At 47.1% G+C, this 16,658-nt stretch overlaps 1 protein-coding gene across 3 annotated transcripts in view; it reads right to left on the bottom strand.

The window, feature by feature from the left end:
• Positions 1 to 16,658, bottom strand: part of DAPK1 (death associated protein kinase 1) — a 214,207-nt gene that overhangs the window by 44,071 nt on the left and 153,478 nt on the right. For all 3 annotated transcript variants that reach the window (XM_002819923.5, XM_002819922.6, XM_009244579.4), the window contains exons 16-18: positions 15,682 to 15,879; positions 13,747 to 13,944; positions 8,701 to 8,799 (exon numbers count right to left, since the gene is read on the bottom strand). In XM_002819923.5, coding sequence (XP_002819969.4) covers positions 8,701 to 8,799; positions 13,747 to 13,944; positions 15,682 to 15,879 — 495 coding nt within the window. The remainder of the gene's footprint in view (positions 1 to 8,700; positions 8,800 to 13,746; positions 13,945 to 15,681; positions 15,880 to 16,658) is intronic.

The following is a 16,658-nucleotide window of genomic DNA, read 5'->3' as shown; positions in this document are numbered from 1 at the left end:
CACCATCAACAATACTTCCTCACAGCCAGGCATGGTGGCTTATGCCTGTAATCCTAGCACTTTGGGAGGCTGAGGTGGGTGGACCATCTGAGGTCAGGAGTTTGAGACCAGCCTGTCCAACATGGTGAAACCCCGTCTCTACTAAAAATACAAAAATCAGCCAGGTGTGGTGGTGCATGCCTGTAATTCCAGATACTCAGGAGGCTGAGATATAAGAATCATTTGAACCTGGGAGGCAGAGGTTGCAGTGAGCCGAGATTGTGCCACTGCACTCCAGCCTGGGCAACAGAATGAGACTCCGTCTCAAAAAAAAAAAAAAAAATATATATATATATAAAATAAAAATGTTTCCTCACATTTGCACTGCACTTTACAGCTTGCAAAACATGTCGCTCTAAAGGACACTATTCAGACTTTCAACAGAAATGCCTGGCAGTGCAGGAGACAGTTTGAAGTTGGGAGAAGACCCAGTTTGAAGTCCTGAACCCACCCGTTACCGGCTATGTGGTGGGTCGCTCAGCCTTCCCAAGCCTGGGTTTCCTCATCTGCAAGATGGAAAATGGCACCCTCCCTGCACAGGTTCTTGAGCAGGTGAGAGAAAACCAAATGGAAACAACCAGCACAGTGCCAGGCACAGAAGAAGCAAGCAGTGTTGGAAATTATTCGTAGAAGAGCTGAGAATTGCCCTAACTACCTGGCCTTCTGTCCGAGAGGGAAAGGGGCAGAAGTCACATCTCTGCATTTCGGTCTTGGCTCTACTGGACACCCCGATGGAGGCTGCAAAAGCAACACTTACACTTGCTGCCCTCCTCCTTACCAATAGGGCTCATGGACTCAATGAAGTGCATGCATTGAAAAGATATAGAAAGATGGCCAAGTGTCTCAGCACTCAGCTGTCCATCATCTCAACGTGAGCCTTGGGGACCAAGTGACTGCAGAAGGGTGAGTTGGGTCCAGAAATCACAGTGTCTCTTGTGCACCAGCAGCCCCCAACACTACATTCTAGACTGTGGGCAATGATTCCCAAGTTGGCCCCATGACATAGAAAGAAATCCATGGAAAGGTGAAAGGCCACTTCACTTATTGTGTTCAAGAAGCCAGAGCCCCACAGGCCAGCCAGTTTTAGGAACCTGCCCTTCACAGACATGCTGCTTATTGACGTCTGGGGAAATGCTCACAGTCAGGACTTCTAGTGACACGTGTAATATGCTTTGCAAAGGAACAGATGGGGTTTCAACTGGGGCAAGCATTGACAGGGAAACCTATTTGTGTATCCCCAGTGAAAATAGATGATCTGAAAGAATGTGCACAGTCATTTAAACATCTTTAGTTAGTGTTGGGGAAAATATGGATTTTTTGTTAACCTACAGAATTATAAGGGGTCATCTACTTAGCACTCGGTCAACAAACACTCCATGTCCTGCCTGGACTATGGTGCCATTCATTTTTTCTTTCCTTCCTTCGTACTTTCATCTAGCAGGTATTTACTGAGTGCGTATTATGCACAGGCCTATGGATACAGGAATGAATAAAACCAACAAAAGTCCCTATTTTCATGGGATCCAGAATCTAGTGGGGAGGGCCGACAAGAAATAAATAGGTGAGTAAAATACAGTAGGTCAGGTGGTGATAGGTGCTATGAAGAAAAATGGGGCAGGGGAGATGAGGGGGCAGTCCTGGGGGTGGGGGAGGGATAGGATTTAAAATAGGGTGGTCCAGAAAGGCCTCCCTGAGAAGGTGAAGCTTGAGTCAAAACCTGCAGAAGGGGAGAGAACAAATCACATGGATACCTGGGGAAGAGCCGCTCAGGCCCAAGAATAGCAAGTGCAAAGGCCCTGGGGCAGTGGATGGCCAGCACTTTTGAAGAATGTCAAGGAAGCTCATGGAGCTGATGTGGAGGGAGAAGGGAGGAGGCGGAACAGGAGATGGGGGTCAGGGAGGCAATGTCAGGGGCAGATCCTTGGGGAAGCCCCCATTTGAAGGACTCTGATTCCCATGAGAAGCTGCTAGAGCCTCTGAGCAAGGAGGACGAGATCTGACTTATGTCTGACCAGGCGGCTGTGTGGGGACCAGGCTGTGGACAGGTAAGGGTGGAAGCAGGGAGCCCACTTAGGAGGCAGCAATGAATTCCCAGTGAGCCCAAGGGCTCACTCCTCCTAGGAGAAATCAGGATATGATTCCAATAGAGCAAGGAAGGCGAAGGGACTACCAGCCCACAGGGGCAAATCACACACTCCAGAGAGGTTGGGACAGAGGAGGTTTCCTGGGCTGGAGGTGAATGTTGATGGATGAGGAGGAGTGGGTGCCACAGAGTCTTCCCCGAATGTTATGGGCTGTGTGCCCACATGCCCGTAGCGGGCATTCCAAGTCTCTCTCACTCTGAAGGCAGAGCGCCATCAGGTACCCTCAGGGCAGAAGTGGGCAGAGATATGTGCCTGTGTGTGCTGATGCTGTGGGCACGCTATGCGCAGGGGGTGAAGGGGGAAAGGGGAGCTCCAGGGTGAAAGAACAGCAGGTGACAACTCCATGATGGGGGAGCCGGCAGGGGCTTCCCAGGACCTGGCCACAACTGAAGGGGTGCAGGGGGGAAGGGGAGGCTGGGCAGAGGCTGCAGAGGTCACATCCCGAAGGCAGAGGAGCCCCAGATGGAGGTGAAAGTGGAGCCCACCAAGTGGCTGGCATTTCTAAAAGATAAACGTGGGGCTGGGATGGACTGGTCTCAATGGGCAGGAGGCTACCATGCAGGGATGGGTTAAGAGTCCGACTGGTCTGGAGGAGACTAAGGTTAAGGGTGACGCCCTTAACCAGGTGGGGGCTGGAGGGGTGAGTGCTTCGTGGTCATGGAGAATTGAGAGGAGACTTAGTAGGCTGCCAGCTAGATGCAAACAGGTGAGGCGAGAGTAAGGAGGGTTTCCGTGATCCTGGGCAGGGTGACAGACAGGTGCTGAAGCCCTTTGCAGAGGCTGAACACTGGGGAGGAGGAAGCACAGAACTGGAGGGAGGGACCCTGGTGTGGGGGGGCCGAGGGCCTCTGAAGGTGCTGTGTGAGGCTGGCACTCAGGGGCAAGCAGGGACCAGAGACCTGAGCATGGGCCTCAGTGTTGGACAGCTGCAAGTCTGGGGGCCAGAGAGGGCCAGGGGGATGGAGAGGGAGAAGATGGACCAGCAGGAAGCAGAGGCCTGGGGAGAAGCAGGACGCGGGGACTTTCTCATCCCAGGCAGGAGTGTCGGGGCACACCAAGGGCACCCAGTCCTAGGGATATCCAGTGAAAGAGGCTCAGGAGCAGTGGCTGGGGCTTGGGTGGAAAGACAACAAGGAAGCAAAAGGAAGAGCTGGCTTCGAATCAGGGACGGGCTCACAGGGGGCTGGAGTGGAGGCAACAGCTGGGCCAGGCTCATGGGGGCTTTGGGGTGGCTGGGAAAGTTCTATTCTTGACCAGCGTGGAATTCAAAGGTGTTTGTCTTATGGAAACCCACTAAGCTTTATATTGGTTTATGTGCTTTTTTCTATCTATGTTTTATTTTATAGTAAGAAAGTTTAGAAGGAAAGCTGTCAGGAGGTGAGTGGGGACTCTGCTGAGGGTTACGTGGAATGGAAGGCAAGACAGTGGAGGGTGCAGGAGTAGGGGAGGCAAGGACAAAGAGGGGACAGGACGCAGACTTGTTCAGGTCACCCTGGCTGAGGACTCAGCGGAGCGGGAAGGCGGCAGCAGGGGGCGCTGGTGGTCAAGGGTGGTTCTGAAGGAGAGGAGGATGGAATTGCTTCTGGAGGGTAGGAGGAAGGCTTAGGTGCTAGGCCTTCCAGGAAGACCAGAGGCCCCTCCCTAGGCCTTGACTCAGCCTGAAACCTGGGGAGTAAGGATGCGCTGTGAGTGCACAGAAGGAAAGCTTTGTATAAACCAAAGAATGTGAAAGATCTCAATAATTTAAGAATACTGGAAGTCCTCACCAGATCAACTAGGCAAGAGAAATAGAGGCATCCAGATTGGAAAAGAGGAAGTCAAATTATCCCTGTTCGCTGATATGATTTTATATCTAGAAAACCCTGAGGATGTCACCAAAAAATTCTTAGAGATAATAAATTAATTCAGTAAAATTTCAGAATACAAAATTAACATACAGAAATCAGTAGAGTTCCTATATACCAATGACGATCCAGCCCCAAATCAGGAAGGCAATCCCATTTACTATAGCTACCAAAAAAAAAAAAAAAAAAAAAAAAAATCTAGGAATATATTTAACCAAGGAGGTGAAAGATCTCTACAAGGCAAACTAAAAAACACTAATGAAACAAATTGTAGATGACACAAACAAATGGAAAAACATCCTGTGCTCACAGATGGGAAGAATTAATATTGTTAAAATGACCATACTGCCCGAAACAATCTACAGATTCAATGCAATCCCCATCAAAATACCCACCTCATTTTTCACAGAATTAGAAAAACAACTCTAAAGTTCATATGAAACCACAAAAGGGCCTAAATAGCCAAAGCAATCCTAAGCAAAAAGAGCAAAGCTGGAGACATCATATTACCTAATTTCAAATTACACTAGATGGCTATAGTAACCAAAACAGCGTGGTACCCACATAAAAACAGACAATGGAATAGAACAGAATAGGGAACCCAGAAATATAGCCACATGCTTACAGCCAACTGTTCTCTGACAAAATTGATGAGAACATACACTGGAAAAAGGACACCCTTTTCAATAAAGAGTGCTGGGAAAGTTGGGTACCTATTTGCAGAAAAATGAAACTGTATCCTTCTCTCTCACCATTTGCAGAAGTCAACTCAAGATAGATTAAAGACTTAAATGGAAGATCTTAAATTATAAAAATACTGGAGGAAAACTCAGGGAAAACTTTCTAAACACGGGTCTAGGCAAATAATTCATGACTAAGACCTCAAAAGCATAGGGAACATAGCTAAAAATAGATGAACAGGATTTAAACTAAAAGCTTCTGCACAGCAAAAGAAATAATCAACAGAGTGAACAGACAACTTGCAGAATGAGAGAAAATATTCGCAAACTCTACATTTGACAGGGAACATCCAGAATGTACCAGGAACTCAAACAACTCAACAACAACAACAATAAAAACCCCCAAATAATCCCACTTAAAAGTGGGCTAAGGACATGAAGAGACATTTTTCAAAAGAAGACAAATAGCCAACAAACATGAAAAGCATGTTCAACATCACCAATCATCAGAGACATGCAAGTTAAAACCACAATGAGTATCACCTTAACACCAATCAGAATGGCCATTATTAAAAAGTCAAAAAATAACAGATGTTGGAGAGGATGCAGAGAAAGGGGAACTTTTATACGTTGTTGGTGGGAATGTAAATTAGTACAACCTCTATGGAAAACATAGAGAAGTTACACATGGCAACTTCTCAAATGACTAAAAACAGAACTCCCATTCGTTCCAGCAACCCCACTACTGGGTATCTACCTGAAGGAAAATAAATCATTATGTCAAAAAGATACCTGCACTTGTATGTTCACTGCAGGACTATTCGCAGTAGCAAAGGTAGGGAATCAAACGAAGTGTCCATCAACAGAGGACTGAACTTAAAAATTGTGGTATATATACACAGTGGAATACTACTTGGCCATTAAGAAAAGGAAATCAGGCTGGGCATGGTGGCTCAAGCCTGTAATCCCAGCACTTTGGGAGGCCGAGGTGGGCGGATCACAAGGTCAGGAGATCCAGACCATCCTGGCCAACATGGTGAAACCCGTCTCTACTAAAAATACAAAAATTAGCCAGGCATGGTGGCTTGCACCTGTAGTCCCAGCTACTTGGGAGGCTGAGGCAGGAGAATCCTTGAACCTGGGAGGCAGAGGTTGCAGTGAGCCGAGATTGCCTCACTGCATTCCAGCCTGGTGACAGAGTGAGACTCTGTCTCAAAAAACAAAAACAAAAACAAAAAAATAAAAAATGAAGAAAAAAGAAAAGGAAATCATGTCCTTTGTAGCAACATGGATGGAAATGGAGGCCGTTATCCTAAGTGAAACAACTGAGACACAGAAAACCAATGTCACATGCTGTCACTTAAAGTGGGCACTAAATGATGTGTACACAGGGAAGAAGAGTGTGGAATAATGGACAACGGCGACTTGGAGGGGTGAAGGGGAGGGAAGCGCGTGGAGGATGGGAGTTTATTTGGTGGGTACAATGTGCTTTGCTCCAGTGATGGACACACTGAAGACCCTGACTTCACCCCAGTGTAATATACCAGTGGAGAAAATTGCACTTGTACCCCATGAATATATACAAATAATAAATCAATCAATAAATTTATTGACAGGTTAGTATGATAATATTTGCATATCTTGTGCTAATATATTATTGAAATTCATTTCCTGTTTCTTTTTCCTTCTTCCATGTGGCTGCTAGGAAACTTAAACCGAGGGATGTGGTGTGGTCACATTTCTGAGGGCGACGTCCCCAGTAAGGCCCTCCAGTCTGGAGGGTCTCCCTGGCCCTGCAGAACCCTCCCCTGGCTGTCCCGCAGGAGAGGAAGCCCTGGTTCCCTGCGGGGAAGGCCCGGCCCACCCAGCTCTGCTCACCCTCCCATCTCCTGGGTCTCCATGCTGGCCCCAGACATTGCGCTCCCATCGCAGGAGGGCACTGGAGGCTGCTGAGCCTTGGTCCTGAACAAGGCGATCCTCCAGGGACTCTGTCCGGCTGAGGACGGGGCCTGGCCTGCAGGTTCCAGCGATGCCTCCCGCAGGGGCACCCCCAGCCCCTGTCCACGCCCTCAGGACCCGCTCCTTCCTGTCACCACGCGGTCCCATTCAGTGACCGTAATTGATGGCTATGACCCTCAGGTCAGCATCCCTCTCCCATTTCCAGAAGTCTCCTGAGGGGCGCGTGCCTGTCTTGTCCCTCTGGACTCCCTGCTCTCACCGCGCCCCCAGTGTGTGCGGAGTGACTGCAGGTGCGGTGTGTGCAGAGTGACTGAGGGGGCTGCAGAATGAGCACTGCGGGTGCGGCTCCAAGGTTAGCTCTGGGCACCGTGGGAAGGGCCTGGGGACAGAAGACACTTTTCCTGCTGTGGGAAGCGGGAGAGCGAGGAGGTGCATGGAGGGACCTGAGGAGGAGCCAGGCAGGGACCACCGATACAGATGTCGTGGGGAAGGGCAGATGGGCCGGTGGCTCACGGAGGGACCCCACAGAGGGGGCCGCACATTTCAGCAGCCCCAACCTGCACTGCGGGAATCAGCAGCATCAGCTGCTGGCATCTTCAATAATGGCCTGGCTGGGTCTTTCATGAGGCCACACATAGGACAAAAATATTTCTTTGTCTTGAAAATGCATATAAATGCTCTATTAGGGAGTAACTGGAACCTGTGCCCAAGCATGGCTGGGCAGGGCTTGACAATGGCCAACGAGATCTAGCAAGGCAGGCACAGCAGGGTGATGTGGGTATGGTGTGTGCGTTTGTGGTGGGTGACTAGGTGCCCTAGAAAGGGGCCTCATCCCATGTGGAGTACTGGTAATAACTGGGCCTGCAGAGAAGGCACAGAGCTGGGCCCTCCACTGCACAGATCAGACCTATTACTTCTGGGGAGGGAATGACATCCCGGTAACATGAGTGCATTCGGGGAGGCGACATCCTAGCCCCAGCGGTCAGCAAACAATTTCTGTCAAGGGCCAGGCAAGTAGGTATTTCGGCTCTGTGGCCCATATGCTCTCTGTCACAACTGCTCAGCTCTGACACCTGGCGTGGAAGCTGCGAGGGCCAATACAAACCTTGGGCATGGTTGTGTCCCAATAAGACTTCATTTACAAAAACCAGCAGTGGGATATGGCCCGTGGGCCATGGTTTGCTAACCTCTGGATGATCTCCAGGAAATGAGGCTCTCTTCCAGCCTCAGGGCCTGAGGTTGGCTGACACATTAAAGCACCACTTGGTCTCCTCAAAGAATCGCCCTCTGTCAGCAAAGCTCTAATCTGTGAGTCCAGGACTCTCCCACAAAGACTGGACAGTCAGCCTACTCTCAGGCTAGCAAGCACTCAAATGATAATATTTCACTGCAGCCGTAAAATTGCAACCATACCTCATTAGCTGATGCATTTTCCTTCTTGGGTATTTCATGAAATGTGAATCAAAGGGTTTCCTCAGCAGAGAGGTGCTAGGTCTGGCATCCGGAGCAGGGAGTGAGGGAACTGAACAGATCTCACTTAAAATACTCCACAGGCCTAAAGCAAAGCCTGACTCTAAACAACTCCTGCTTATGGCACCTGGCAGCCTGGTCTTGTGGGGCAAATGTGGAGACTGCACCCAACACCCACTGAGGATTCTTCCTCCCCCAGCTCCTTCTAAAGGGCAGGGGCTCCAGTGCCCTGGGGCAGAGGAGCATTTAGGAAGGGGAAATACACACATCCCACAACGCAGGGGCCCTGGTGTGTGACACGAAAAACAAAAAGGCCAGCGGGAAGCTGAGGAATCCCTGGCAGAGCAGAGTGTGGTGAGATGAGAAGAGGACGAACATTAAGGAGACATTAGGCTGGCCATGTGTGGGCAAATGTCTGTGTTACTGCAGCCGAGGAGCTGCGGCTGAACAGCAGCCTGACTGCTTTAGAATGCAGAGTTGCCATGCAAGCCCTGTCCCTCCTGCCCTGGAGGCACCAGAGGCTCCCAGCAGCTCCCTCCTGCACGACGCCCTGTGGGCACTCACCGTGGTCAGCGCCTCCACGCTGGCTCCCATCAGACAGAGATACCGGACCACGTCTAGGATTCCGTTGTTGGCCGCAAGGTGCAGAGGTGTTCGTCCATACTGGGAAGGGAGAAAAAAGGCCAAAGGTTGTTCTTCTCACGCAGTTGCTGAGGATGACATTCCGGAGACACAAGGTTAAGGAAGGGGTCAGGGCCCACCAGAAAGAAGGAAGGAGCCATCTCCCTTCTCCTGAAACTTGCTCTCCACTGGGGCACGCCAGCCAGGCAGAACCTTTCCAAGCACTTTGCAGTTAAAAGAGGAGCTTCGAAATACAACTTCAAAGATAACTTAAGTAAGTTTCCTCCTGTGCTGGCCTGAAGGACACAGGAGCCAAGGGCTCAAGGTCCAGAGTTCCAGCAAGATCTGCACCATAGTTCAAATTTAGACACAGCCAGGGAAGAAGATACACGGAAGACAGATATTGAAGACATCCTAATTAGTGAAAATCCCAGGACAAGCCCATAAGCTCTGTTTGTGCCTGCGGTTCCCAAATTGTGTGCCAAGGTACCCCAGGGAACTGCACTGAATTCTTAGGAGTGCCCAGGAATATCTACAGTTTTTGATAAGAAACGTGGTTCTCAGACCAGGTGAACTACTCTCTTGAAGTGGTGCAGAGTGTCATCATTAGACTGTGCCACCCTGTCTTCCATGACATCGTGTCTCTCACAGCGGGGGGTTGGTGGCTGCCCTGAGAGGAACCAAGAGTCTTGAGGAAATCACTGTGGACAGGAAATGAGGCCGTGTCCACTCTGAGTCCAAGGTTTCAGAAGTGCAGTGCCCAACGGGAGCACTCATCAGATTCTACGTAATGTGGTCACGGAAGAAAGAAAAGAAAATACTAGTTTTCTTTCCGTTTATGTGTATTATCTTTCTCAGCTGCTGCTAAGCTGTTAGGACATCACTGGTTACTAAGTTGTTTGGACTGAACCACTCAATGAACAGAACTGTTAGGGGTTTCTTTTGATCTAGGGGAACCATGAAAAAATAATTACTGAAACCCTAAGGATGTTGTGAACTGAGAAAGTTTGGGAATTTATTTAATGCTATGTATTTTTAAATATCAGTTTTTGTTATAAAGTTAACACATGCTCTTTTTAAAAATCCAAGCAACCTAGAAAAACATATAATACAAAATAAAAATCTTCCTTCTCCCCTCCCGCCTTACTCTCAAGCTCCCTAGCTCAGAGCTGTCCCTGTTTAACATTTTGGTCCATTTCCTCCCAAGCTCTTATCTATGAATCCTCAACAGGAGAGAAATAATTCAAACAGCCAAGATGTAGTCATAGCCCACCTTCCACTCTGTCCCTTGCTTTGTCCACCTAACAGTAGATTGAGAACAGTTTTCCATGCCTGTAACGGGAGGGATCACATTCTCGTGAATGCCTGAATCGCATCCACTGTGTGGCTCTCATGATTCATTCAGCCACTGATGGGGGAGGCTAGGCAGCTCCATTCCCAGCTAGTGTAAAGACTGTTGCAGTGTGGGATACACTCATATTTCTTTATTATTATCTTCTGCAGTAATGCAGAAAACAGATATTAAGCTTTCAAGCATCCTAGAGTTCACGTGAGAAGGAAAAGGGAAGGTTTTGAAGACTGGGTGAAATGTTTAGAAGATGCAATGTAAGGGAGATGTAATTTTGGTTGTAGAATGCACAGTTTTCTAGAAGGGAAGAAAGCTGAGGAAGAGAGTGTGATGAAGAAAAGGGCAGAGGAAATGGCCACTGTTGAAGGGCCCAGGTTGAGACACAATGACACCAAACCCCTTAGCCTTAAATTCCAGGTCTGCCACACCTGGACCCAATGTCTCCAGCTTCATTTTCTCCCTTCCCCATAACCCCCTCCCTAAATACCTACCCCACACCTGCCGTGTGTCAGCGACAGCCCACGGCAGACACACTGGCTTCCCTTGGTGGAAAACAGGCTTGCCTCTTCTCCATCTGTCAAAGCCTCGATCATCTTAAGTGATCACCTCTGAAAAGCCTTCCCTGATTTCTTTAATATCTGAATTGTTGCTTCTGTGTTTCTGGAGCACCTTATGCCCACCACAGCAGCAATGACAACATGAGATGCCGCTACATCTGAATGTGAGTGTGTCTAAAAGCAGCCTGAGGGCAAAGCCATCCACCTTGGCATCTATGAGTTCCTCCTTCCGCGCTGGGCACAGTGCTGCCCTGGAAGGGCCTCGATAAACACCTGACAGGCAGGGAGTCCTCTCTCATCCTCCCAGATGTGTGCGTGTGCACAGCGTGCCTTCTGTCTGTCCTTATGGGAAGAACCGACTTAAAGAGGGACAAATGGGTAAGGGCCATGCATTCTGCGCCATCTATTCCCTTCCCTTTCCGTGCTTTCTAACATGGCAAGTTAAACAGCCACTCTCCTGATTTCCATACGAGAAGGAGGAAGAATGCAGAAATGTCTGTTTCATTGCATGAGCGTCAAACATAGCCATGAGGTCCTGTCACATACTGGTGACAGGGTAGGATTTGAATGGCCATTTTTATTTTGGGAGGAACTTAATCCAGATAAGGAAAAGGCAAGACCATGCAATGGGGAAAGAGCAACAGCCTCCTTGTAGAATGTGGATGCCACCCCACGCTCACAATCAGTTACTTGAGTGAGTCTCTAGAAAGCTGGATGTGCTTTGGTGGGAAGTGATGCCTTCTGTTACGTACCTGTGCTTCTTTTAAGCCCTTCTAAAGCCCCCATCACCTTTCCTTTAAAAAAAAAAAAAATAGCAAAACAAGCCTGACAGCAACCTTTCTGAAGAAGCTGTGAGACCCCCAAAGTCAGGGTGTGCTGATGATGGGAGCGTCAAAGCCAACCCGGGGAGCCTGTCTGCAGGGGCAGAGATGCAGAGCTTGTGTGCAGCCAGCACACTTCTGTCCAGATGAACTCTGAATTATGGGTCTGAATTTTGCTGCTAATTCCAAGGGGTTGAAACAGGAACTGATGATTTTCACATCAGCTGAGCTTCATTCAATGACAAAATTGTCTACAGAAGACCCTCTATGCACAGCTGCTCTGCCATAGACAGTGATTACACAAGTTTATGTCAGCATTTATCGCCTTTACTTATAGATATTTGCAGCCTGAAAAATGTGAGACTTTTCCAGTAAATAAGCCAGTGGTTTCAAAACATGAAAGTGTGGGACTGTCTTGTAGATTTTTTAAAGAGTGTATTTAACAAGTGAAGTTGTGCATTTAGGTATGGAGTGAAACTGGGAAGAACACATTCCCTGTTTAGGTTAGGGCAAAGCACCATGAGATGCTCAGCTCCTCCTCTCTCCTCTCACAAGGGGAGAGCTGATTCTAGATGCTGCGCACATAGTAGACCCCTGGGCGCACAGTGGGAATGTCTACAGAGAGTCACAAATAAGTGCAGATGTCCCTTGAAGCTGCTTTTGATTCATTTAAAGAATCCTAGATGGAAACCCAAGGTCCTGATGCTACTTCATATTACACTTGGCTTTCCCCTTAAGCCACTTACACAACTGACTTGGCAAGATTAGAACGGGACAAACTAAGAAAGCAACCAGCAGCTAATGGCTAAAACCTGGGATACTGCCCTTCCACACAGTCTCAGAATGTGAAATTACCAATTTCAATTTCTGTTTGAGTTAATCACATAACATGCAAAAGGAATAAGTGTACATAAAAGTTTAACTTTCCAGCTGTTTCAGATATCCTTTTACCTCCAACAAACCATACTAGAATCCTACTGGCATTGTATACGCCATTGATAAACATTTCCTGAAATTAAAAAATTAATTGCGCTTGGACTTCATTTTTAGCATAATCGTAACAGCATAATGCTTGTCTTTAATACAGCTACAGGGCCAAAATCACAGGAATCCGCAATATTCTGTGTTGTTTGGTAATGAACATCTATATGGAATTCAGAGAAAAGGGAAGGTGGTGGCTAAAATCTAGAAGTCAACATTTTTTATGAACCTAAAAGCACAGTTATTTTCATTTTTCCATTTTTCACCAAATGATAGCATCTCTTTGGTCTTACCACATTTATTTAGCACAAAAAAAGGTACTAGGAACTTTTGCCCATAAAACTCTCAATGCGGAAAGCTAAGAAGAAAAATATAGGGCCAGGTGTGACGGCTCATGCCTGTAAACCCAGCACATTGGGTGGCTGAAGGGGGCAGATCACTTGAGGTCAGGAGTTCGAGACCGGCCTGGCCAACATGGTGAAACCCTGTCTCTACTAAAAATACAAAAATTAGCAGGGCATGGTGGCACAGGCCTGTAATCCCAGCTACTCAGGAGGCTGAGGCATGATAATTGCTTGAACCCAGGAGGCAGAGGTTGCAGCGAGCCAAGATTGGGCCACTGCACTCCAGCCTGGGTGACAAGAGTGAGACTCTGTCTCAAAAAAAAATAGTAAAATAATAAATAAAATAAATAAATAAAAAAGAGAAATACAGTCCTGGGATCAAATCTTAATGTCATTAGACATTTTCCTGAAGACTTAGTGCTCTAGAAAGATGTTACAATTTTACCATGCCTCTCAGATTCCTCTACAGAGCCTCGTGCTCACATGCATGTACACACACACATACACACACACACACGGGATTTCCATCAGTGTACACTGAGTTACGCAAGAAGTACTTGTTATTATAATAATTTTCTGTTTATCTATGAAATTATTCAAAAGTCACATGTAAAATGCAACTAAGATGGCAAAACCCTATAAAAAAGTACATGTCCATATAAGTAATATTCACTTTCAACAACAAACACATGCAAATAGAAACTTGGCCAAAATCCAGGATCAGGTGGGAGCACACAGAATCAGGACCCAGGATCGGGGGGATGGACACAGAATCAGGACCCAGGATCAGGTGGGAGGACACAGGATCAGGACCCGGGATCAGGGGGATGGACACAGAATCAGGACTTGGAATAAGGCGGGAGGACACAGAATCAGGACCCAGAATCGGGTGGATGGACACAGTTGGAAGCTGTAGGGATCCTGTGCTCTGTGTGTACCTTGTTTGAGATGTCCAAATTGCAGTTTGCTTCACAGAGGGCCACCACAATAGGCACGTTGCCATCTTTACACGCCACGTGGAGGGGAGTATTGCTGTGCCTGTCTTGATAATCGACGAAACACCCTTGGCTGAGGAGAGTCTTGATTACCTCCATCTGACACCGTCTCACAGCCAGATGAAGGGCAATGTGTCCGTCCTGGAAACAAACCCCAGAGATCATGAGAGCTTTTCACTTGGGCATGTGGTCTCCATCTCTCCACCTTTCCTGCCGCCACTGAGTGAGGTTTAATTGGCAACAAGATCCCTACTAAAAGGCCTAGTGGAAGATTTAAATGAAGAAACTTTACTCCTATAGCAGGGGTAAGGACTGGGAGGATGCGGAGCTTTACATGTTCCTCTCTAAATAATCACAGCCTAAGCTGAACACCAGCTTGATTCATTTAGGCTTCGGCAGTACCATCAGATAGAACATAAGTAATTGTTGATACTCCAATGGCCTCTTTAATCAAAGCATTTGTAAAACACTTTTAAAAACATTTGCCCAGCAATCTCTGCCAATTTCCTAAATAGAGAGCCTATTATTTTACTTTGCACCAGGAAAAATGTGAAAGTATTGTGAAATAACTTGCTCAAGGGCTGTCATATAAATGAGAAGCAGATTTAACATGTGTAACCTCTGCATCCCATGAAAAACCAGCCCGGGCATTCATTCTACCTATTACAGAATCCCTGATGAATAGATGTGTTGAGTTTTAGGAGATGGGTGGAGAGTTCTGAAAGATTTCTAAAACCTACTGTGCTAGGGTTTCTCAGCCTCAGCACTATTGGCATTTGGGGCTGGGTGATTCTCTGTTGAGGGGGCTGCCCTGTGGGCTGCAGGATGTTTAGCAGCACCACTGGCTGGGATCGATGAGATGCCCGTAGCAACCCCCATCTCTAGTTGTGACAACCAGAAAGTATCTCCAGACATTATCAAACTCCCCTCGGGGCAAAGTCGCCCCTGACCCAGAACCATTGCTCTATACCAAGAAAATAACTTCACAAAGGGCAGATATTAAATTAACTACAGAATCCCAAATCTAACCGTATATAGCAACATCACAGGCTTGTTTTAAGTACAGATCACAATAAAAACAGACAAGGCTGAATTTGTTTAATTAAAAACATGGAACACCTGGTCTAGCATCGAGATTGCCAGACAAGAGTGGTTTACTGTCTTTTTACAACACAGCAGATGACAGAAATAAGTAAAACATCTATTTCTTTGTTTATCTAAAAATTAATAGTGTGTTGCCAATGTTAGTCCTTAATGAGAATTGTCTCGGATTCAGTGAACATCACTGTACCTGCTCTAAAGCTAAAAAAGCGAAAAATTGGCTGGGCGCAGTGGCTCATGCCTGTAATTCCAGGACTTTGGGAGGCCGAGACGGGCGGATCATGAGGTCAGGAGATGGAGACCATCCTGGCTAACACGGTGAAACCCCGTCTCTATTACAAATACAAAAAATTAGCCGGCCTGGTGGCGGGCGCCTGTAGTCCCAGCTACTTGGAAGGCTGAGGCAGGAGAATGGCATGAACCCGGGAGGCAGAGCTTGCAGTGAGCCGAGATTGCACCACTGCACTCCAACCTGGGCAACAGAGCGAGACTCCGTCTCAAGGAAAAAAAAATAAAAATAAAAAAAAGCTAAAAATTATTTAAAGACCAAAGTCAATTGATCAATTCATGAATTTTGTTATATGCCATAAATTAATATTAATTATTAAATACAATATAGAAAAGTTCACAGAATCTTTGGAACAGAGAAGAGACGGGGTAATTACAGTTTGCTGCATTCAAGTTTGTTATCTTAGGGAAACAAACTGAGGAGTCTTGTAGTCCCTCTAGACCCCTAGATCACTTCCCAGTGCATATGAGTCTTCCCCCATAAGGCACCTTGTCGCAAGCATTAAGGTCGGCTCCATGTTCGGCCAGACACTCCACGATGTCGTGGTAGCCCCTGGCAGAGGCTGTCAGGAGGGGCGTCTCTCCTTCTCGGTTCTTGATGTTCACGTTACAGCCGGCTTCACAAAGGGCTTTGGCCACAGAGTAATACCCGTGCCAGGCAGCACAGTGCAGGGGGGTTTCTTCTTCCTGGCCAAGGAGACGAGTACAGAGAGGAGGAGAACACAATAATGAGAAACAAAGTATAAAGCAAGGTGAGAGTCCCTGTCAAATTTGGCACAAATGCAACCAAGGCAGCAAAGAGCTCATAGGTATTGGAGTGAAATATTAATCTGGGATAAAATAACAACATGAGTGTGAGCCACCAGCATTAAGAGGTAGATCTGATGTCTCTCCTTCATTAGTTTTCCTTCCTCAGCACTTGTGTGTTTGATGAATTTGGCTTTCTCAGCATATGACTGACAAATGACTTTCGGGAGCCCGTTGAAACCATCGGCCCTGCTTCTCTGAACAACAGAGCCTTCGTGCAGGTGCATTATAGCATCTTTCTAATAAGTGCCTCGCTGACTTTATCTGAAACTACTAATAGTAGGTGAGCACTTTCCTGAGTATGAATTCTCCCAGCAACCTTGATGCCTCTAGCTTTCTGTCATGTTTACAACACAAGGTGAGTGGTAACATTATTGTTGCTTTGGCAAGAAAGTAATTAGGAGAGCCACATTTTAACAAGTCAAGGGAAGTCCTTATAGACTGTGAGGGCTGTTATCTTCAGGATCAACATCACTAGATACATATATGCACCGATGAGAGGCCATCCTAGTGCGGCGGTGGTTACAAATGTGGACTCTGAAACCAGACTGTGTGTTCAAGCCCCAGCTCTACCACTTCTGAACTTTGTGAGCCTGGGAAAGTTACAGAAACTTTCCCTGCCTCAATTTCCTCATCTCTAAAATGAGAATGATAACAGT

The sequence above is a fragment of the Pongo abelii genome, chromosome 13, assembly GCF_028885655.2.
Source record: "Pongo abelii isolate AG06213 chromosome 13, NHGRI_mPonAbe1-v2.0_pri, whole genome shotgun sequence".
Classification (NCBI taxonomy): Eukaryota; Metazoa; Chordata; class Mammalia; order Primates; family Hominidae; genus Pongo; species Pongo abelii.
The sequence above is the reverse complement of the archived record's forward strand: the minus strand, read 5'-3'. Positions and strand labels throughout refer to the sequence as shown.